Source organism: Oncorhynchus mykiss, chromosome 13, assembly GCF_057628025.1.
Source record: "Oncorhynchus mykiss isolate SJ-2025 chromosome 13, ASM5762802v1, whole genome shotgun sequence".
In the NCBI taxonomy this organism is placed as follows: domain Eukaryota; kingdom Metazoa; phylum Chordata; class Actinopteri; order Salmoniformes; family Salmonidae; genus Oncorhynchus; species Oncorhynchus mykiss.
Window position 1 is genome coordinate 6,855,774 of NC_143034.1, and position 23,511 is coordinate 6,879,284.

Genomic DNA, 23,511 nt, shown 5'->3' on the forward strand with positions numbered 1-23,511 from the left:
AAGTTCCCAAAGAACACAGTGGCTACCATCGTTCTTAAAAGGAAAAGTTTGGAACCACCAAGGCTCTTCCTAGAGCTGGCCGCCTGGCCAAACTGCGCAATCAGGGGAGAAGGGCCTTGGTCTGGGAGGTTACCAAGAACCTGATGGTCACTCTGACAGAGATATAGAGTTCCTCTGTGGAGATGGGAGACACCAACACTCGCCTAAATAGCCCATATGCCACCATAGGAAGTGTTATGTGTTGTTCGCGATGAGCCTTGGTCAATTTAGCTCAGAGTATGCCACACTATTCTATCTGTCACCTTTTTTAAATTTATTTTTTTCACCTTTATTTAACCAGGTAGGCTAGTTGAGAACAAGTTCTCATTTACAACTGCGACCTGGCCAAGATAAAGCATAGCAGTGTGAACAGACAACACAGAGTTACACATGGAGTAAACAATTAACAAGTCAATAACACAGTAGAAAAAAAAGAGTCTATATTACATACCTAATCCTGCCTAATAGGCAGGCCAATCCTGGAGGGAAGTATTGGCTGTAAGAAGTAAGAACATAACATCTGGTTATTTTTAAATGACTTCTTATGACATTGCTTGCCAGACTGAACGTTGTAATTCATATTTTCCAGTCTGCGTTACCCACTCCAGTCAGCAGATGGCGATATGAATTTTTTAGGTGATGCTTCTTGCGTGACGTATAATCTAGTGGACGGGACAGGAGGCTTCTTCAACCGCGACAAAAGGCTTCTGATTTAACCACGCTGTGCTTTGCTAGCAAACCTAAAACCGAAACATTGGAGCTCTTTAGACCAATCTTGTGTATATTACTCTTAGTGTTTTCAACATAATTCTGTTTACATATCTACTGGTTCATTTAAACGTAATTTGCTTGTTAAATTATCAAATGTGTTACATTGATACTGCACTAGGCTAATCTCCCGGAGCATAAACTCACTAATCTAGACGGAGAAAGAAACTGGTGAAAGGAGGCAAAGAAGCTTGAAGAATGAATATGGAGGCTATCACATTGAAACAAGAGGATGATATTACAGTGAAAGAGGAATATGGGAACGAGGTTGTCAAAGTGGAAAAAGAGGTAGAAGCTTTCAGAATCAAAAAGGAGGAAGATGCCGTAAAATTGAAAGAGGAGGAAGACCCTTTTGGAGTAAAAGAGGAGGATATCTCAATAAAAGAGGAAGACGTTTTGGGAGTGAAAAATGAGACTGAAGATCCGATTACCACCAGTGAGTACTGTCTTAAAAACGGGCACAAACTATGCAGTTGTTTTTAAAGGGGCATTATACTGAAGTTCTACACTTGAATATGTTGTTCAGTACTGTAGGAATTGTTTATTAAGGGGCAATCTGCCATTGGTACATATATTTTTGGAACTTCAAAAATGGATTTATTGAATTCTCTATGTGGTCTATATTAAAGTGCACTTATTCTAGTATAGCCGGGTTTTAAAATATCATATACAGTGCATTTCTACTTAAAATATCAAGTGGACGCAAAATGCCCCCATTTTGTGGAACGGCCCTTTTACATTTGCATCACAGTGGTGGGAAAAGTAGCCAAGTAAAAGTGAGTCACCCAGTAAAATACTACTTGAGTAAAAGTTAAAATATACTGAAGTATCAAAAGTATATAAATAATTTCAAATTCCTTATATTAAGCAAACCAGATGGTGCCATTTTCTTGTTTGTTTTTATTTTATTGACGGATAGCCAGGGACACACTCCAACTCTCTGACAATCTACAATTGAAACGTGTGTTTAGTGAGTCCGCCAGATCAGAGCCAGTAATGATTACCAGGGATGTTCTCTTGATTAGTGAGTGAATTGGACCATTTTCCTGTCCTGCTAAGCCTTCGAAATGTAATGAGTACTTTTGGGTGTCAGGGAAATGTATGGAGTAAAAAGTACATTTTCTTTATGTATGTAGTGAAGTAAAAGTACAATTAGTCAAAAATAGTAAAGTACAGATTCCCCGGAAAGCTACTTAAATAGTACTTTAAAGTATTTTTACTTAAGTACTTTACACCACTGATCACAAATATATAAAAACACACAATTAAAGTGGCTAATTTAGTCCCCTTTTAGATATGTATTCATTCCTCCTGTAAGACTCTGTGATTGCAATAGAAGTTGATAAGTTTACCATCTTTTTGATGTTGTCATTCACACAGGAGACAGACATGACTATTGTGGATCCTCTGGGGAGCCTCAACAACATCCTGATGCTGACAAAGTAGAGAAGAGTCTCTCCAGATCAGAACACCAGATGGTACAGCTTGGTCTGGTCTAGCATACAGCTTGCTCTCAGGGTCTGGTCTGGGCTTCTGTAAAGCACTTTTTCAACAGTGACATCAGCATCCATAATGATATGTGTCTGTGTCCCCTCTTTATGGTTACCAGGACAACGCTAGCCCCTCCTCCCTCCCGGAGTCCCCGTTTCGTGCCTCTCCCGGTAGCACCTTACTGCTGGGTAGGAAGAGGTTGTCTGTGCTGCTGGTGGACTGCAGGAAAACAACGGGGCTGAGTGGAACTGTGAGAGGAGGAGAAGAGAAGAAAGGATCAGATTTGACTCATCAAAGTAAGTGCTGTAGTTTAGTTTGAACAAATATAATAGATCTTCCCACTGGTATCTGTTACCAGGACAACCAGCGGAGTTCTGTTAGTTGACATGAAGATGGACTAGTATCTTTTACCAGTGGGGCTGTCCCCAACTAATAAAAATCTTGTTTGACTTAGCCACCTGTTCTTTTCACCAATCAATTGATGCAAATTTTAAACATGTATTTCTATATATACACTACCGTTGAAAAGTTTGGGGTCACTTAGAAATGTCCTTGTTTTTGAAAGAAAATCATTTTTTTGGTCCATTAAAATAACATCGACAATCAAAGCCACAAATGCTGATGCTCCAGATACTCAACTAGTCTAAAGGAGGCCAGTTTTATTGCTTCTTTCATCAGAACAGTTTTCAGCTGTGCTAACATACTTGTAAAAGCGTTTTCTAATGTTCAATTCGCATTTTAAAATTATAAACTTGGATTAGCTAACACAACGGAACACAGGACTGATGGTTGCTGATAATGGGCCTCTGTAGATAATAATGGGCCTCTATGTAGATAATAATGGGCCTCTATGTAGATAATAATGGGCCTCTATGTAGATAATAATGGGCCTCTATGTAGATAATAATGGGCCTCTATGTAGATAATAATGGGCCTCTATGTAGATAATAATGGGCCTCTATGTAGATAATAATGGGCCTCTATGTAGATAATAATGGGCCTCTGTAGATAATAATGGGCCTCTGTAGATAATAATGGGCCTCTGTAGATAATAATGGGCCTCTATGTAGATAATAATGGGCCTCTATGTAGATAATAATGGGCCTCTGTAGATAATAATGGGCCTCTGTAGATAATAATGGGCCTCTGTAGATAATAATGGGCCTCTGTAGATAATAATGGGCCTCTATGTAGATAATAATGGGCCTCTGTAGATAATAATGGGCCTCTATGTAGATAATAATGGGCCTCTATGTAGATAATAATGGGCCTCTATGTAGATAATAATGGGCCTCTATGTAGATAATAATGGGCCTCTATGTAGATAATAATGGGTCTCTATGTAGATAATAATGGGCCTCTATGTAGATAATAATGGGCCTCTGTAGATAATAATGGGCCTCTGTAGATAATAATGGGCCTCTATGTAGATAATAATGGGCCTCTGTAGATAATAATGGGCCTCTATGTAGATAATAATGGGCCTCTATGTAGATAATAATGGGCCTCTATGTAGATAATAATGGGCCTCTGTAGATAATAATGGGCCTCTGTAGATAATAATGGGCCTCTATGTAGATAATAATGGGCCTCTGTAGATAATAATGGGCCTCTATGTAGATAATAATGGGCCTCTGTAGATAATAATGGGCCTCTATGTAGATAATCAGCCATTTTCCGCTACAACATTAGCAATGTCTACACTGTATTTATGATAAATGTAATGTTATTTTAATTGACAAAAGGACATGTATATCCTAACACGATCCGTGTTGTAAACAGCATTCTGCATGAATTTCCGACTCTTTCAACTTGCAACAAAACTATTTTATGAAATCAAATTTTGTTAGCAATCAAACATAGCTTAACACGGTCAAGTTCGGTTTCTGTGCAATCCTCAGACACTCTAGAAGGCAACCAAACATGTTTCATAATTCTACATTACGTATTGGCTATACAAGACCTGAATTAGCCCATGAAGGGTCTTGGACCAATGACCACCTATCGTTTTGAAACCTCGCTAGATAGCCAATGAGCTGGGATTTCCAGCAGTATGTGAACGTCGTTTGTAGGACAAACAGCCCCATCATGCTAGAGCTGTGCACAACAGAGTTCATTCTCTGGTGAAAGGAAACCAGATGCACGGTAGTTTACGTTTCACAGCAGTTCGTTCTCTTCTACAGACTTCTCAAGTCTGAAAAAGTTAAACATGGTTACTAAGAGTGGAAAAGCTAAATCTCAGTCCAAGTATAATCATTTTGATGATATTATTGCAGAAATTGACCAACAGAGTGACACAGAAGGAATGGATGAGGACTCTGCGAGTGACCAGAGTTTTGAGTAAGTAAAACAAGTTTTTACTTCTCATGCTAATGCAGTTGTTTAAATGGTTGCATATTTATTTATATACACACACACACACACACACATACAGTCAAAGTTTACATACACTTAGTTTGGAGTCCTTAAAACTCGTTTTTCAACCACTCCACAAATTTCTTGTTAACCTCTCTGGTACAAGTGCGTCCCACCTCGACAACAGCCAGTGAAATTGCAGGGCGCCAGATTAAAAACCCCATAATTAAAATTCCTCAAACATACAAGTATTATACACCATTTTAAAGATAAACTTGTTGTAAATCCAGCCATATTGTCCTGTTTCAAATAGGCTTTACGGCGAAAGCACACCAAACAATTGTTAGGTCAGACCCTAGCCACAGAACCATACAGCCATTTTCCAACCAAGGAGAGGTGTCAGAAATAGCGATTAAAATTAATCACTTACCTCTGATCATCTGGTGTCACTCCCAGGTCTCCATGTTAAACAATAAATGTTTGTTTTGTTCGATAATGTAGTTTGTGAACAGCTGTGATCAAACTGTCGGTGGTTTCACTCTGCTCCTGTATATTAAACCTAGCTCTCTCAAAAATAATGTCGTGTCTCCCTACAAAATGTGTTTCAAAATAGTCTTTAACGGCACTGTAGTTAACCTGTTGAATCTAGGGGGCAGTATTTTCATTTTTGGAAAAATAACGTTCCCAAAGTAAACAGGCTATTTTGTCAGGACAAGATGCTAGAATATGCATATAATTGACAGCTTAGGATAGAACACACTCTACATTTTCAAACTGTAAAAATATTGTCTGAGCATAACAGAACTGATATTGCAGGAAGGGACTCTTATTTAGAAAGCTCTGCGTTCCTATGCGTCCCTATTGAGCAGTGAATGAGATATCAACCAGATTCCTTTTTCTATGGCTTCCCTAATGTGTCTAGTGTCACAATACATAGTTTCAGGCTTTTAGTTTGAAAAATGAGCCTGAACGTCAACATTGCGTCAGTGGTCAGCTGGAGTCTCTCAGTGTTTTGTGCGTAAAAGACAAATGCAGCCATTGTTTCTCTCTTTCCTACTAAGAAGCCATCTGTCCCGGTTGATATATTATCGAATAGATATTTGAAAAACACCTTGAGGATTGATTATAAACAACGTTTTCCATGTTTGTCGTGACCACAATTTCCGGTCGAATTCTCAGCCAAACGTGAAGAACTAACGGAGTTATTTTGGCTACAAAAATAGTATTTTTGGAAAAAAGGAACATTTGCTATCTAACTGGGAGTCTCGTGAGTGAAAACATCCGAAGCTCATCAAAGTGCCTGATCCATTTAATTCTCCGTCAGCACAAGCCACTGGCCTGTCCGTGTTTGCGCCAGAGCCCGTTGAACTTGGAGTCGCAAACCCTGAAATCCCGCCAGCTTCTTCCTCTTGCAACATGTTGCTTAGCAGTAACTTAGTCCTTGCTCGTTAGCTAGCAAAATAATGATATGCGCTGTTTTATCTCCAACACTGTCCCCTCCCTGCTTTGAAACAGCCTGAATGTATGATTTACTTGGTACGTCCTTCACGTTTATGTGAATTTTACAACCACTTCTGACACCATGTAGTATGATCTAAAATAAGGACGCGCAACAACGAGGTTCTAGCTCCAGCCTGTTTATTAACCTAACCCTCGCATGTCCTACATAGGTACGGATACCCCCAAGGGACATCTTCAATTCTCAGGTTGTTTTTGTCATAAATAATTAAATAATATTTCAACCGGAGAAAAGCTTCGTCAATAGAAAAGGAGAAACAAGAAAGACGCGCTTGGCTCATGTCTGGAAATTTCCACTGTCCTCTCATTGAAAGTGCTGTATCGCCCTCACTTTTCAGAGTAAAAGCCTGAAACAATGCCTAAACACTGGTCACATGTAGAGGAAGCCATAGAGCTCATGAATTGGGTCCTAAGTCTTTGTATGGTGGATAGGCTTTCAATGGAAAAACAGCCTTTCAAAATAATAGTACTTCCTGGTTGGATTTTCCTCGTTTTCACCTGCCATATCCATTCTGTTATACTCGCAGACATTATTTTAAGTTTTGGAAACTTTAGTTTTCTACCCAAATCTACTAATTATATGCATACCCTAGCTTATGGACCTGAGTAGCAGACAGTTTAAAAACCTGTCTAGGACAGGCGTTCCTCTAGGGAAACGTTTCAACAAAAATTGCCCGAAATGTCATTATTATAAATATTTAACTTCAATTAAATCATAAGTGCAATACACCAAATGAAAGCTAAACCTCTGGTTAATCTAGCCACCATGTCAGAATTCAAAAAGCTTTACTGCAAATGTGATTATTGATCAGAAATAGCAATAAAATTCATCAATTACCTTTTGAAGATCTTCTTCTTTTAGCAACACTAAAGGTCACGACAAAACAATAGTGTCGTTTTGTTCGATATAATCAATTTTTATAGCCTAACAGGAAACACTTGTCGTAAATTCCGTGTCCTTCAACTTTGGACGTAACGTTCGATGTAATTACTCAATCTAAACGGACGTTTATCGAGTCATGTTTGGTTTCATTGCATTCCTCTGTTTGTTAGTAAAACAACCACACTTCATGGTTCTTTTCCGGGACATATTGACCGAAAGGAACTGATATAAACACGGCAAACAATGACCTAATTGCGCACCAATGATATGATCGATCGTTCAACCATTCGCCATTGAAAACTCTACGAGGCAGCCAAGCTGGTTACGTGCAGCATTTCAGAGAATAATTATGGCAAGTAAATCTTTAAAATCGAAGACAAAGTATACAGATCTACACGATATCATTGATGAGATTGATAGAGATAGTGAGAGTGAATTACTACAAGAAGAGTCAGACCAGACAGTGACTATTCTTTTCACTCTAAATGGAGAAGATTCTGTGTTGGATTGGTGAGTAACGTTGTTTGAAATGAATCATATTAAATATTATTCATTTGAGTTGTTTCAGATATTTTTATATTTTTTGCCAGATATAAAATATGACATGAAATATAAAGTACACATATGTATAAAGTACACATTGCTCTACATTGTGGGTGTATCTGTGTGTCTGTATATATTACATATATTTTTACATGTCCATTCCATGTTTAGATAAAATACAACACCTCACCTTAGTGGATGTTTACTTACTGTATATATAATCTGTGTCTTTATTTCACAGTCCCAGCGATTCTGATTGGGAGCCCATACTGCCAAGGTGCAAATCCCCCACTGAAGCTGGTCCATCCGCCCGGCCATCAAGAGGTGTGGAGCCGGTGACAAAGAAGCGGAGGAAGGGAAGTGTGGAACCTGCTGGCAGTGCGGAGGAGGGTCGTTGGCACTCTGTGCTGGAGGAGGATGTGGCTCCACCGCCTCCAATTTTCAGACCAAAGAGGCCACCAGGTCCTCAGCTGGACATGAACGCCAAGTACAGCCCCATGCAACTTTTTCAGCTGTTTTTCACCTCGGCAGTTGTTGATTCCCTGGTGTTGAACACTAATAAGTACGGAACTAAGAAGCAGGAAGGCAGGAAAGAGACATGGAAGCCCATTTCCAGGTCAGATCTTTTTTGTTACTTCTCTATGGTCATTTACATGGGTCTTGTGAAGCTAAAAACCCTGAAGGACTACTGGAAATCTGCACCCCTCTATCAACTGCCTTTCCCCACCACGGTCATGTCGTGCAAAAGGTTTCTGACAATCTCAGGGGCGCTTCATATCAGTGACCCAGAAGTTGATAAGGACAACGAGACGAAACGAGGCACGGCAAGGTTTGATAAGCTCTGCAAAATTAAACCTCTCTACCTCGACATCATTGAGGCCTGTAATACTTATTTTCAGCCTGCCCAGAACCTTTCCATAGATGAGAGGATGGTAGCCTCAAATGCCAGAAATGGCCTAAAACACTACATGCGTAACAAACCGACTAAATTGGGTTACAAACTGTTTGTTTTGGCCGATTCTGCGTGTGCATACACGTGCAATTTTTTTGTCTATGAGGGTAAGAACAGTTGTGCGACCGGTAAGGGATTTAGCTATGACTCCGTTATGCAGTTATTAGATTTTCAGCTGCTAGGGAAGGGCTACAAACTGTTTGTGAATAACTTTTACACAAGCCCTACCCTGTTCACAGACCTGAGGAAGCTGGAGATGTGGGCCTGTGGCACCATTCAGACCAACAGAGTGGGCTTTCCGAAAACCAGGGTGAACGACATGCCTAAGCAGGCTGAGCGGGGTACCATGAGATGGATCCGTGAAGATGGCCTGCTGTTTGTGAAGTGGATGGACACCAGAGAGATGGCGATGTGCTCCACTATCCACAAGTCCTTCAGTGGTGATCACGTCGTCAGGCGTGTGAAGGACGCTTCAGGGGCATGGACCACCAAAAATGTCTCCATTCCAACTGCAGTAAAGGACTACAACAAGAGCATGGGGGGAGGTGTGGGCCTATCATATGCGCTGATAGGATACTATAATGTTCTCCACAAAAACATGAAATGGTACAAGACATTGTTTTATCATTTCATTGACATTGCTGTGGTGAATGCCTTCATCCTCCAGAAGGAAATGGCCAAGAGCTGTGGACAGCCCCCCATCTCACAGCTAGCATTCAGGGAGCAGCTCATCCAGGAGCTTGCTAGCTACAGCACTGTAGCACCTTCATTCCCCTCTACCTCTGTCCCTTCTGCTCCTTCAACCAGTGGTGTGCACATGCTTAAATTCCTTATTGCAGGCAGGAATGAGTGCAAAAGGGGCTTAGTAAGGAGGCTTCGTTGTGCTCTTTGCAAAAAGAAATCCTCTGTCGGCTGCGCCACCTGTTCAGTGACCCTCTGCTTCACAGCAGAAAGAGACTGCTATGGGCTATGGCATCAGCAGCACAATATTGTGTAGAGGGTCTTCACATTATTGAACATTGAGTGTAAATAGTTACCCTTGTTATTTTCCGGGTATGTTTGAATCATTTTTTGTATTTTGTATATAGTTATTTGCATCAATGTTTCGATGTTCCAATTCGGCCACTTGGGTACATTGTGAGGGACACCTGGGTGACTTCATGCTCAATGGCATGTACCTCACTCATTCCTGAAAGTATCTGTCTGAAACTTTGGTCAAATACTGTTGCCTACTTATGTTCTTATTTGAAATTAGCCCCAGTATCATAACTGAATGTTTGGCTGTTCTTGTTTATTTTAAAGATGCGACAACATTAAAAGAACAGAGAAACACCTGTGTATTTTCTTCTACCAGATCTATTGTGTTATATTCTCCTACATTCAATTCACATTTACACAAACTTCAGAGTGTTTTCTTTGGTACCAAGAATTTGCATATCCTTGCTTCTGGGCCTGAGCTACAGGCTGTTAGATTAGGGTATGTCTTCAGGTGGAAATTGCACAAAGTAACCCGAAAAGGATTTTAATAAGGTAAGGTAGGTTGAAAGGTTGGTCAGCTGGTTGGTAGGGTCTGTCAGTTGGTTGGTAGGGTCTGTCAGTTGGTTGGTAGGTTCTGTCAATTGGTTGGTAGGGTCTGTCAGTTGGTTGGTAGGGTCTGTCAGTTGGTTGGTAGGGTCTGTCAGTTGGTTGGTAGGGTCTGTCAGTTGGTTGGTAGGGTCTGTCAGTTGGTTGGTAGGGTCTGTCAGTTGGTTGGTAGGGTCTGTCAGCTGACAGACAGAAGATACATAATAAAGGAGAGACTGAGTAAGAAAGTGATCAGAGGTCATAGCAACAGAGGACATGGTGTCAGCAGCAGCTCTCTACAAAACCTCAAATGTTGCATCACTTCCGGTGGGCCTCAGAGAGACACATCTAGATGGCCTCAAATCTTCCCTTGGACAGATGTAAATGAGCTGTTGGCTAAATCTGGTGCTACGCATCACTTCTCACTTCTGACACCATTGAAATCAGTAGACATGAAAATTACCAGCACTCTGACTCTGTCCTGCACCAGGACAATCTAGAGAGAGAAAGATTTGTCCATTGCATGAACAGTTACAATTGATTTCCTCCAACATTACAGCATTTAATCTCACAGCACATTAGTTGTAATGTCTGAGATGAGAGATTCATCATACCTGCTCTTGATGAAGAGTGACCACTGATATCTTCAGATGTCAGGATGTTGTAGAGACGTTTGTGAGGGTTGTGGCGGTGTTTGGGGATGTTGTAGAGAGGTTTGGGAGGGTTGTGAAGTTGTTTGTTGGGGATGTTGTAGAGAGGTTTGGGAAGGTGTTTGTAGGGGATGTTGTAGAGAGGTTTGGGAGGGTTGTGAAGGTGTTTGTTGGGAATGTTGTAGAGAGGTTTGGGAGGGTTGTGAAGGTGTTTGTTGGGGATGTTGTAGAGAGGTTTGGGAGGGTTGTGAAGGTGTTTGTTGGGGATGTTGTAGAGCGGTTTGGGAGGGTTGTGAAGGTGTTTGTTGGGGATGTTGTAGAGAGGTTTGGGAGGGTTGTGAAGGTGTTTGTAGGGGATGTTGTAGAGAGGTTTGGGAGGGTTGTGAAGGTGTTTGGGGATGTTGTAGAGAGGTTTGGGAGGGTTGTGAAGGTGTTTGTAGGGGATGTTGTAGAGAGGTTTGGGAAGGTGTTTGTAGGGGATGTTGTAGAGAGGTTTGGGAGGGTTGTGAAGGTGTTTGTGGATGTTGTAGAGGTTTGGGAGGGTTGTGAAGGTGTTTGTTGGGGATGTTGTAGAGAGGTTTGGGAAGGTGTTTGTAGGGGATGTTGTAGAGAGGGTTGTGAAGGTGTTTGTTGGGGATGTTGTAGAGAGGTTTGGGAGGGTTGTGAAGGTGTTTGTTGGGGATGTTGTAGAGAGGTTTGGGAAGGTTGTGAAGGTGTTTGTTGGGGATGTTGTAGAGGTTTGGGAGGGTTGTGAAAGTGTTTGTTGGGGATGTTGTAGAGAGGTTTTGGAAGGTGTTTGTTGGGGATGTTGTAGAGAGGGTTGTGAAGGTGTTTGTTGGGGATGTTGTAGAGAGGTTTTGGAAGGTGTTTGTTGGGGATGTTGTAGAGAGGTTTGGGAGGGTTGTGAAGGTGTTTGTTGGGGATGTTGTAGAGAGGTTTTGGAAGGTGTTTGTTGGGGATGTTGTAGAGAGGTTTGGGAGGGTTGTGAAGGTGTTTGTTGGGGATGTTGTAGAGAGGTTTGGGAGGGTTGTGAAGGTGTTTGTTGGGGATGTTGTAGAGAGGTTTTGGAAGGTGTTTGTTGGGGATGTTGTAGAGAGGTTTGGGAGGGTTGTGAAGGTGTTTGTTGGGGATGTTGTAGAGAGGTTTGGGAGGGTTGTGAAGGTGTTTGTTGGGGATGTTGTAGAGAGGTTTGGGAGGGTTGTGAAAGTGTGTTCTCTATGTTGATCATCGGAACTCATTTGAAGGTAACCTATACACACAAATGGAAGTACGGAGGTAGTTTTGTGCCCCTCAAAATAAGGGGTTAAATATATGTAAAACAATATAAAATATTACCTGAGCTTTCTTATATCGCCTAGATATAGGACAGACACTTCAAAACCTTATTACTTAAAACAAATTTATGTATTTTTTTCCAGTTATTAAATGTGTTTTTCAATGCATTTCTATGGGCAATATTAGTAAAGCCCAAATTCAATATTTGATTTAAATATATCTATATAAATATATATTCAGTACCAGTCAGAAGTTTGGACACACCAACTCATTGCAGGGTTTTTCTTTATTTTAACTTTTCTCTACATTACCAAGAGTGTAAAGCTGTCATCAAGGCAAAGGGTGGCTACTTTGAAGACTCTCAAACATCAAATATATTCAGATTTGTTTAACACTTTTTTTGTTACTACATGATTCTATAAAATAAAATCTCTGGAATGAGTAGGTGTGTCCAAACTTTTGACTGGTACTGTATATATATATATATAAATAAATAAATTAAATATTGAATTTGGGCTTTACTAATATTGCCCATAGAAATGCATTGAAAACACATTTAATAACTGGATTTTTCTTTTTTTTTAAGGACTAAGGTTTTGAAGTGTCCAAACTTTTGACTGGTATTACACATATATATATATATATATATATATATATACCTAAAGGGGTCCTAGAATTAAACATCAAACAGCTAAATAATCCACAGTATGGCCATCTTAAAACAATTCCAACCAATAAAATACAGCTAAATTTGGAGAGGACAGCATTCGGAAATCCAGATTTTGTTACGTTACACCGACGTCAGACCCTTTACTCTGTACTTTGTTGAAGCACGTTTGGCAGTGATTACAGCCTCAAGCCTTCTTGGGTATGACAACACAAGCTTGGCACACCTGTATTTGGGTAGCTTCTCCCATTCTTCTCTGCAGATCCTCTCAAACTCTGTCAGGTTGGATTGGGAATGTTGCTGCACAGCTATTTTCAGGTCTCTCCAGAGATGTTCGATCAGGTTTAAGTCCGGGCTCTGGCTGGGCCACTCAAGGACATTCAGAGACTTGTCCTGAAGTCACTCCTGTGTTATCTTGGCTGTGTGCTTAGGGTCGTTGTCCTGTTGGAAGGTGAACCTTCGCCCCAGTTTGAGGTCCTGAGATCTCTGGAGCAGGTTTTCATCAAGGATCTCTCTGTCCTTTACTCTGTTCATCTTTGCCTCAATTGTGACTAGCCTTCCAGTCCCTGCCGCTGAAAAACATCCTCACAGCATAATTCTGCCACCACCATGCTTCACCGTAGGGAGGGTGCCAGGTTTCCTCCAGACGTCACGCTTGGCATTCAGGCCATTGTACAATCTTGATTTCATCAGAACAGAGAATCCTGTTTCTCATGGTCTGAGAATCTTTTGGGTGCCTTTTGGCAAACTCTAAGTGGGCTGTCATGTGCCTTTTACTGAGGAGTGGCTTCCGTCTGGCCACTCTACCATAAAGGCCAGACTGGCAGAGTGCTGCAGAGGTGGTTGTCCTTCTGGAAGGTTCTCCCATCTTCACAGAGATGACCAGCCTTTCAAAGCACTTCATGGCTACATACGTGAGTGACATGGGTCGGTAGTCATTTAGGTAGGTTACCTTGGTGTCCTAGGGCACAGGGACTATGGTGGTCTGCTTGAAACATGTTGGTATTACAGACAGGGAGAGGTTGAACATGTCAGTGAAGACATTTGCCAGTTGGTCAGCGCATGCTCGGAGTACACGTCCTGGTAATCCGTCTGGCCCTGCGTTGTGATCTGAGGACCCATGCCAAACCTTTTCAGTCTCCTGAGGGGGATTAGGGTTTGTCGTGCCCTCTTTATATAGCCAAATTATTTTTCACTCAGGAAGCTCCGGTAAACAGTGGTTGTATTTGCACTACTGCCACCACCAGGCCTGGAGTCCATTTTGACTTTGTTGATAGCTAGCCATGTTAGCTAGCTGTCCGGCTAAAGACGTAGCAGCTAGCTGGCTACTGATCAACCTATTGTGTGTATTGAACATTCATATTGGACAGCCTAACCTATAGAGTAGCACCACCACCCATCAGCCCATTCTCTTCTTGAAGTCAAAGCCACAGTGTATTGTTGCTATAGGAGTTTATGATTAATAATCCTATTCATTATAAGCCACACTAACATGTCACCATACTTTTAATTTAAAGCCCCACTATGTAAGACATACATCATCAGAGTGGGCCTCCAACTTAAATGTAAACAATGGAGCAAATGCATCACATCTGAACATCACTTGATTATCGGAGGGGTGTATTATGACATCAGATAGAACTACTCAGACATTCCAAATCAGGCTTCATCCATATCATGAAGGTGGATATTGATCCAACCATTTCCAAAGTAATGACCGGGCTGATGGAAACAGGATATGACTGTATACTTTTCTAAATGCCGACAGACGATTTGTTACTTCGTTTGACATGGTGAGGTCTTTTTGTGTCAGTAAAAATGTATAAATGAGAAATGGCGGCATTAATCCTTTATGCAGAAATATTGATTTAATAACGATCATATCTTAGTTAACTTGGAGTCACGTGATTATATATTGTGTGGTCCTCCCACTACAACTTGGGAAACCATGCAGTTTATTAGGCTACAGATGAAATAAATGATGAACTTCACAGGGTGGTGAAAGTGCATGTGTTGAGCTTGATGCTCCTTTCCAATACATTTTTAAGGTCTTCTTCGTTATTGGTCAAATACACATGGTTAGCAGATGTTATTGGTCACATACACATGGTTAGCAGATGTTATCAGATGTTATTGGTCACATACACATGGTTAGCAGATGTTACTGGTCAAATACACATGGTTAGCAGATGTTATTGGTCACATACACATGGTTATCAGATGTTATTGGTCACATACAGATGTTTAGCAGGTGTTATTGGTCACATACACATGGTTAGCAGATGTTATTGTGAGTGTAGTGAAATGCTTGTGCTTCTAAGTCCAACAGTACAGCAGTATCAAACAGATAATATCAGTTTACAATCTAAGTAATGCCAAGTAATTTAGTCTCCTCAAGTTGCTGGTGCTTATATCGTTGAATCATCAGCATACATGGACACACATGCTTTGTTTAATGCCAGTGGCAGGCCATTGGTAAAAATAGAAAAGAGTAGAGGGCCTAGAGAGCTGCCCTGCGGTACATCACACTTCATATGTTTGACATTAGAGAAGCTTCCATTAAAAACCCTCTGAGTTCTATTAGATAGATAGCTCTGAATCCACATTATGGCAGAGGTTGAAAAGCCATAGCAAAAACATTCCTAAACAACAGGTTATGGTCAATAATATCAAAGGCTGCACTGAAATCTAACAATAGAGCTCCCACAATCTTCTTATCAATTTCACTCAACCAATCATCAGTCATTTGTGTCAGTGCAGTACATGTTGAGTGCCCTTCTCTATAAGCATGCTGAAAGTCTGTTGTTCAGTTGTTTACAGAGAAATAGCATTGTATTTGTTCAAACACAATTTCCAACAGGTTGCTAAGAGCTGGCAGCAAGTTTATAGGTCTGCTGTTAGAACCAGTAAAGGCCGCTTTACCACTCTTGGGTAGGGGAATTTCTTTGGCTTCTGAGCCTTAACAGTTCTAACAGTCAGTTTCTTAACAGGTACATGTTTATCAATAATTGGAAGAAGCAATTTCATCTGGTAAAAACAGGTAAACACATTATAAGGCAACAATATAAGACAACAGGTGCACTGTGTATGTTCTCTGATGAATTGTAGGTCAATGAGATGTGAAATATACATGCTAAGAGAAGTAATTTCTCTTTCCTGTGTGGATTCTCTAATGACGTTTAAGTGATTGTTATGAGTAATATGTTTTCCCAAAGTCTGAGCTTCTGTAAAGCCTTCTCCTCTGTGTCATGTTCTTTCAGGCTTCCTTAATGGGCAAATGCTTTGCACCTTGGGAGGAGTGGTAATGCATTTCCCCTCTGTGTATTTTCTTGTGTTGGTTCAGGTTGTTTTTCTGGCTAAAACTCCTTCCACACTGGGAGCAGTGGTAAGGCTTCTCCCCTGTGTGAATTCTCTCATGATGTTTCAGCCCCCCTGACTGGCTGAAAAACTTTCCACACTGGGAGCAGTAAAAAGGCTTCTCCCCTGTGTGTATTCTCTCATGCTCTTTCAGATCCTCTAACCAGTTGAAACACTTTCCACACTGGGAGCAGTAGAAAGGATTCTCCCCTGTGTGTATTCTCTCATGCCGTATCAGGTTCCCTAAAAGGTTAAAACTCTTTCCACACTGGGAGCAGTGGTAAGGCTTCTCCCCTGTGTGAATTCTCTCGTGCCGTTTCAGCTCCCCTGACTGGTTGAAAAACTTGCCACACTGGGAGCAGTGGTAAGGCTTCTCCCCTGTGTGAATTCTCTCGTGCCGTTTCAGCTCCCCTGACTGGTTGAAAAACTTGCCACACTGGGAGCAGTGGTAAGGCTTCTCCCCTGTGTGAATTCTCTCGTGTCGTTTCAGGTTCCCTAAATCTTTAAAACTCTTTCCACACTGGAAGCAGTCATAAGGCTTTTCCCCTGTGTGTATTATCTCATGTCGTTTAAGCTCACTTAACTTGTTCCAACCCTTTCCACAGTGGGAGCACTGGTGTCGTCTTGCTGGTTTGGACGTCCCTGGCTCTGGTTCCTCTGAGTCTGGTCTTTCTCCTGCCAAAGACAGTGTTTTTTTTAAATAGAGACCCAAATGAAATCTCCACATCATAAAACAACAGTGCTACGAGAGTAAATCCCAGATCTCTCAATAACCTGAGGCAAAACACATGTAGAGCTTCCTGGTAATTACTTATATGTTTACACTACTTATTTTATTCATCCTGTTTTACAAGTCAGAACACAAAAAACTAAACAGTTCTAGCACACTGAAGACACAGAGTTTGCTATATTCCAATTGAACAGGTGGTTCTAAATATATAACTTTCATGGCTGTATGATACAGAATGTGACCTACACACTTCCTTAAACATAAAATAACTAAAGAAGTAATTTTGTGTGATAGTCAAAAACTAATTTTTAATTCGAAGACACAAAGCACATCAGTAACATCTCCCCTTTGTCGAAAGGGTTCGACACAATGTTTAAATGGCCCGATTTCTTGTTTTAGACGTTCACAGGTTTTCAACATTTTGACTATCGCTGATGTCATATTTTGGGTAAAGTAAAAAATAAGGTGAAATATTTGGAAAGATGTTCCTAAAACTGATAGTAACTACAATAAACAAAATTATAAACACAACATGTAAAGTGTTGGATGTTTCATGAGCTGAAACAAAAGATTGCAGAATTTTTTACATCCCTGTTAGTTAACATTTATTCTCTGCCAAGATAATCCATCCACCTGACAGGTGTGGCATATCAAGAAGCTGATTGAACAGCTTGATTATTACACAGGTGCACCTTGTGCTGGGGATATTAAAAGGCCACTCTAAAATGTGCAGCTTTGTCACACAACACAATGCCACAGATGTCTCAAGTTTTGAGGGAGCGTGCAATTGGCATGCTGACTGCAGGAATATCCACTAGAGCGGTTACCAGATAATTGAATGTTCAATTCTCTACCAGAAGCCGTCTCCAATGTCGTTTTAGAGAATTTGGAAGTATATCCAACTGGCCTCACAACCACAGACCACATATAACGACGCCAGACCAGGATAGAAAACACTGAAGTTTCTAAAACTGTTTGAATGATGCCTGTGAGTATAACATAACTCATATGGCAGGCCATGAGAAGAAATCCAAACAGAAAGTGAGAAGTCGAATTTCAAAACAGTGCCTATTTAAATCCCTGATAGTTATGGATGTGCTTGCACTTCCTATGGCTTCCACTAGATGTCACCGTCTTTAGAACCTGTTTTGAGGATTCAACTATAAAGGAGGGGCTCATAGGAGCTATTTGAGTGAGTGGTCTGGCAGAGAGCCTGGGTCTCATGACGCGCGCTCCCGAGAGAGTTAGCTCCCGTTCCAATGCTTTTCTTCAGACAATGAAATTCTCCAGTTGGAACCTTATAGGTGATATGTTAAAAACATCCTAAAGATTGATTGCAGACATGTTTTGCAGACTTGTTTCTACGACCTGTAACGGAACTTTTTTGAGTTTTTGTCATGGAGGAAATGGTCGCGCCTCATGAAGATGGATTACTGGGCTGAACACGCTAACAACAAGTGGCTAAATGGGCTTTATGGAACAAATTAGTCATTTATTGTCGAACTGGGATTCCTAGGAGTGCCTTCTGATGAAGATCATCAAAGGTAAGTGAATATTTTTAGTGTTTTTTCAAACTAATGTTGACTCCAAGATGGCGGAGTTGTCTTTGGCTGTTTTTGGGTACTGAGCGCCGTTCTCAGATTATGCTTTTTCCGTAAAGTTTTTTTTAAAATCTGACACCGCGGATGCATAGAGGATAAGTTCATCTTTAATTCTGTGAATAACACTTGCATCTTTTATCAATGTTTATGAGTATTTCTGGGAAATTCACCAGATGTTTTGGAATCAAAACATTTCTGCACGTAACGCGCCAATGCAAACTGAGATTTTGGATATAAATATGCACATTATCGAACAAAACATACATGTATTGTGTAACATGATGTCCTATGAGTGTCATCTGATGAAGATCCTCAAAGGTTAGTGATTCATTTTATCTATATTTCTGCTTTTTGTGACTGCTAACTTTGGCTGGAAAAATGGCTGTGTGTTTTTAGGACTTGGCTATGAGTTAACATAATCATATGTTGTGCTTTCGCTGTAAATCATTTTTGAAATCTGGACACCATGGGTAGATTAACAAGATGTTTATCTTTCATTTGCTGTATTACATATTACATAAGTTACATATTTCTAAAAAATATTTTTGAATTTCGCTCGCTGCCTTTTCAGCGGAATGTTGTCGTGGGGTTCCGCTAGCGGAACACCTTTCCCATCAGGTTAACGACCGTTCCACAGGTGCATGTTCATTAATTGTTCATGGCTCATTGAACAAGCATGGGAAACAGTGTTTAAACCCTTTACAATGAAGATCTGTGATGTTAATTGGATTTTTATGAATTTTCTTTGAAAGACAGGGTCCTGAAAAAGATCCGTAAATATTTTTGCTGAGTTTATTTTGTATATGTTTTATGAGTTGAAAGGTGTTTTTTTTCTCAGACATAAATAAACAACTACAGGTGAAAGACAAAAGCCATAGCTGTAATAAAATAACAAATTAACTGGCAAAGCAGCAGAGCGAGGCCCGCATGCAGCAACGCCACGAGACACGTTTTGCAGCTGTTTCAGTACAACACTACAGGGAGAGAGAGGGAGAGCAGCTGTTTCAGTACAGCACTACAGGGAGAGAGAGGGAAAAAATCCACATGACTAGTTTCAATGTATGGAATCACCTAGGAGTTTCTGGATTTTGGGTAAACTTCTCCTTTAAAGCATCAGACTCCATAGTAATTCATCATTAGATGCTACAGTCCTCCTTTAAGACTCCATAATGTTTCATCATTAGATGCTACAGTCCTCCTTTAAGACTCCATAATGTTTCATCATTAGGTGTTACAGTCCTCCTTTAAGACTCCATAATGTTTCATCATTAGATGTTACAGTCCTCCTTTAAGACTCCATAATGTTTCATCATTAGATGCTACAGTCCTCCTTTAAGACTCCATGTTTAGAATGTGTCTGGAAGCGCTACTCTATTCTACTCTCATCCTTTCAGTTTTAATAATATTTAATAATAATCATGTTATAACAGGTAATAACTAACTTTAATAACTAGGGTCAATACCTGCCTGGCGCTCCAACAAAATATTTCTTTACCCCCCTCTAACAATACCGCTACAGAATTAGCATAGTAGGCCATGTAATTTAAGGTAATCTGAAATATTTAGGACTAACTTATTCCTTGCCACCCATTCTGAAACTCACTGCAGCTCTTTGTTAAGTGTTGCTGTCATTTCAGTTTCCGTGGTAGCTGACGTGTACAGTGTTGAGTCATCCGCATACAGACACACACTGGCTTTACTCAAATGTCGTTGGCATGTCGTTGGTAAAGATTGAAAAAGGTAGGTGCCAAACAGCTGCCCTGGGGAATTCCTGATTCTACCTTGATTGTGTTGTACAGGCTTCCATTAAATAACATTCTCTGTGTTCTGTTAGACAGGTAGCTCTGGGGCGGCAGGTAGCCTAGTGGTTAGAGCGGTAGGCCAGTAACCAAAAGGTTGCTGGATCTTATCCCCGAGATGACAAGGTAAAACTCTGTCGTTCTGCCCCTGAACAAGGCAGTCCTAGGCCGTCATTGAAAATAAGAATTTGTTCTTAACCGACTTGCCTAGTTAAATAAAGGTTAGCTTTTTTTTATTTAACACTTTATCCACAATATAGCAGGGGGTGTAAAGCCATACGGGACCCTGGGCATCTTTCTTTTGGTGTTTCCAGATTCAGTAGAAAGGCCTCTTTAGTGTCCTAAGTTTTCATAACTGGGGGTGTAAAGCCATACGTTTTTTCAGCAGCAGACTACGATCGATAATGTCAAAAGTCGCACTGAAGTCTAACAAAACAGTCCAAACAATATTTTTATCATCATCAATTTCTCTCAGCCAAACAGTCATTTTTAAGTGCTGTGTTTATTGAATGTCCTTCCCTATAAACCTGATCACAGCTTTCCTCAGTATTAGTTAATTAATTAACAGTGTCTAGAGTTTAGTTTGCCTGTTCAACAGTCTTGTAAAGATAGGGGGGTTGACTGGGACAGGCAATGTAATATCCATAATGTTTTAAGGATAAGTTTTTGTAAAACAAGCACCTTACATTGGATCATCTTGAAATTCTCTCTCTAAAGCTAACTTTCATCAAGGTTTTATATGGTCTATTGGTTTCTCTCTTTTCATTGGCAGAATCCTTTTTCAGTGTTATGATATTCATAACATCCATATCCACCAGTCTATCTTCCTGTCAACTAACAGAACTCCACTGGTTGTCCTGGTAACAGATACCTATGGGCAGATCTGTTGTATTTGTTCAAACTAAACTACAGCACTTACTTTGATGAGTCAAATCTGATCCTTTCATCTCTTCTCCTCCCCTCACAGTTCCACTCAGCCCCGTTGTTTTCCTGAAGTCCACCAGCAGCACAGACAACCTCTTCATACCCAGCAGTAAGGTGCGACTGGGAGAGGCACGACACATGGACTCCGGGAGGGTGGAAGGGCTAGCGTTGTCCTAGTAACCATAAAGAGGGGACACAGATGCACATCATTATGGATGCTGATGTCACTGTTGTCATAAAGTGCTCTACAGAAACCCAGCCCAGACCCCAATAGAGCAAGCTGTATGCTAGACCAGACCAAGCTGTACCATCTGGTGTTCTGGTCTGGAGAGACTCTTCTCTGCCTCGTCAGCATCAGGATGTTGTTGAGGCTCCGCAGAGGATCCACCATAGTCATGTCTCTCTCCTGTGTGAATGAGAACATCAAACAGATGGTAAACTTATGATCTACTATTACAATCACAGAGTCTTACAAGAGGCATGAATATGTCTAAAAAGGGCCTAAAATGGCCACTTTCATCATGATTTCCTAAAAACATATTTGTGATGCAAATGTAAAAGGGTTGTTCCACAAAATGGGTGCCTTTTTTATATTTTAAGTAGAACATACGCAGCAATATTGAATTTTAAGACTGTTATACTAGATGAGGGGAACTTTAATGTCGACCACATGGAGAATTCAATACATCTAACTGAAAAGTCGCAAAAGTATATGAACCATGGGCAGATTGACCATTTAACAATTCCTACAGTAAGAATGCCCATTAAAAACCCCACATTAGTTCAACAACTGCACAGTTTGTGTCCCTGTTTTTAAGACAGTACTCACTGGTGTCAATCGGATCTTCTGTCTCCTCCTTTTTCACTCTCAAAACGTCTTCCTCCTTCACGTTTATTGAGATAGCACCCTCTTCCTCTCTAAAGGGTTCTTTCTCTTCTTTCACTATAACAGCCTCCTCTTCCTCCTTTTTCATTCTGAAAGATTCTTTCTCCGTAAAGCAGACCTCTTCATTAGCAAGGGAGGAGTAGTTCAGTGAGCTCATGGTCAGGGATGTTAGCTAGCTAGCTAGCTAGCATTAGCGACTAGCCTAGTGCTAACCTCAGTATCAATCTTTAACAAGTTTGCAAATTGAACAAGCACATTAGGTTAAAGTTCACCAGTAGATACGTCAACCGAAATTTGTCTAAAACACTGAGATTAGCTAATGTACAATAACATGGTCTAAAGAATCAATCTTTCAGTTTTATGTTGTCTAGCAGGCTACCGAGGTGGTTGAAAGAGTTGGCGTCTTGTTGTTCCTGAAGAAGCGTCCCGTCCAGTCCATTACACGTCACGCAAGAACCATCACCTGAAAGACGCACATCGCCATCTGCTGGCTGGAGTGGGTAACGCAGTTTGGAAACAATAGGTACTACACTTTTTGTGTTGGAAAGAACGTCATAATAATTTAACAATAAGCAGATATATTTTCTCTTACGTCTTACAAATAATACTTTCCTGTACACAGACGTAGAAGCTTAAAATGAATCCCTCGACTCACCTGTGTCCCCGCACATTGACTCTGTTCCGGTACCTCCTGTATATAGCCTCCACATTGACTCTGTTCCGGTACTTCCTGTATACAGCCTCCACATTGACGCTGTACCGGTACCTCCTGTATATAGCCTCCACATTGACTGTACCGGTACACCTGTATATAGCCTCCACATTGACTCTGTTCCGGTACTTCCTGTATATAGCCTCCACATTGACTCTGTTCCGGTACACCTGTATATAGCCTCCACATTGACTCTGTTCCGGTACTTCCTGTATATAGCCTCCACATTGACTCTGTTCCGGTACACCTGTATATAGCCTCCACATTGACTCTGTTCCGGTACTTCCTGTATATAGTCTCCACATTGACGCTGTACCGGTACCCCCTGTATATAGCCTCCACATTGACTCTGTACTGGTACCTCCTGTATATAGCCTCCACATTGACGCTGTACCGGTACCTCCTGTATATAGCCTCCACATTGACTCTGTACCGGTACACCTGTATATAGCCTCCACATTGACTCTGTTCCGGTACTTCCTGTATATAGCCTCCACATTGACTCTGTTCCGGTACCTCCTGTATATACCCTCCACATTGACTCTGTTCCGGCACCTCCTGTATATAGCCGCCACATTGACTCTGTACTGGTACCTCCTGTATATAGCCTCCACATTGACTCTGTTCCGGTACCTCCTGTATATACCCTCCACATTGACTCTGTTCCGGTACCTCCTGTATATACCCTCCACATTGACTCTGTTCCGGTACCTCCTGTATCATTTATGAACATTTGAACATCTTGGCCATGTTCTGTTATAATCTCCACCCGGCACAGCCAGAAGAGGACTGGCCACC

General features: G+C 40.9%; 1 protein-coding gene across 1 annotated transcript in view; it reads right to left on the bottom strand.

The window, feature by feature from the left end:
* The window catches only part of LOC110515527 (uncharacterized), a 34,587-nt gene extending 11,948 nt beyond the window's left edge, over nucleotides 1-22,639 (bottom strand). The window contains exons 1-5 of the mRNA XM_090194579.1: nucleotides 21,945-22,639; nucleotides 21,424-21,521; nucleotides 21,111-21,288; nucleotides 15,967-16,736; nucleotides 2,481-2,517 (exon numbers count right to left, since the gene is read on the bottom strand). Of these exons, the coding sequence (XP_090050705.1) occupies nucleotides 2,481-2,517; nucleotides 15,967-16,736; nucleotides 21,111-21,288; nucleotides 21,424-21,521; nucleotides 21,945-22,158 (1,297 nt within the window). The 5' untranslated portion in view covers nucleotides 22,159-22,639. The remainder of the gene's footprint in view (nucleotides 1-2,480; nucleotides 2,518-15,966; nucleotides 16,737-21,110; nucleotides 21,289-21,423; nucleotides 21,522-21,944) is intronic.
* Nucleotides 22,640-23,511: the final 872 nt, after the last annotated feature.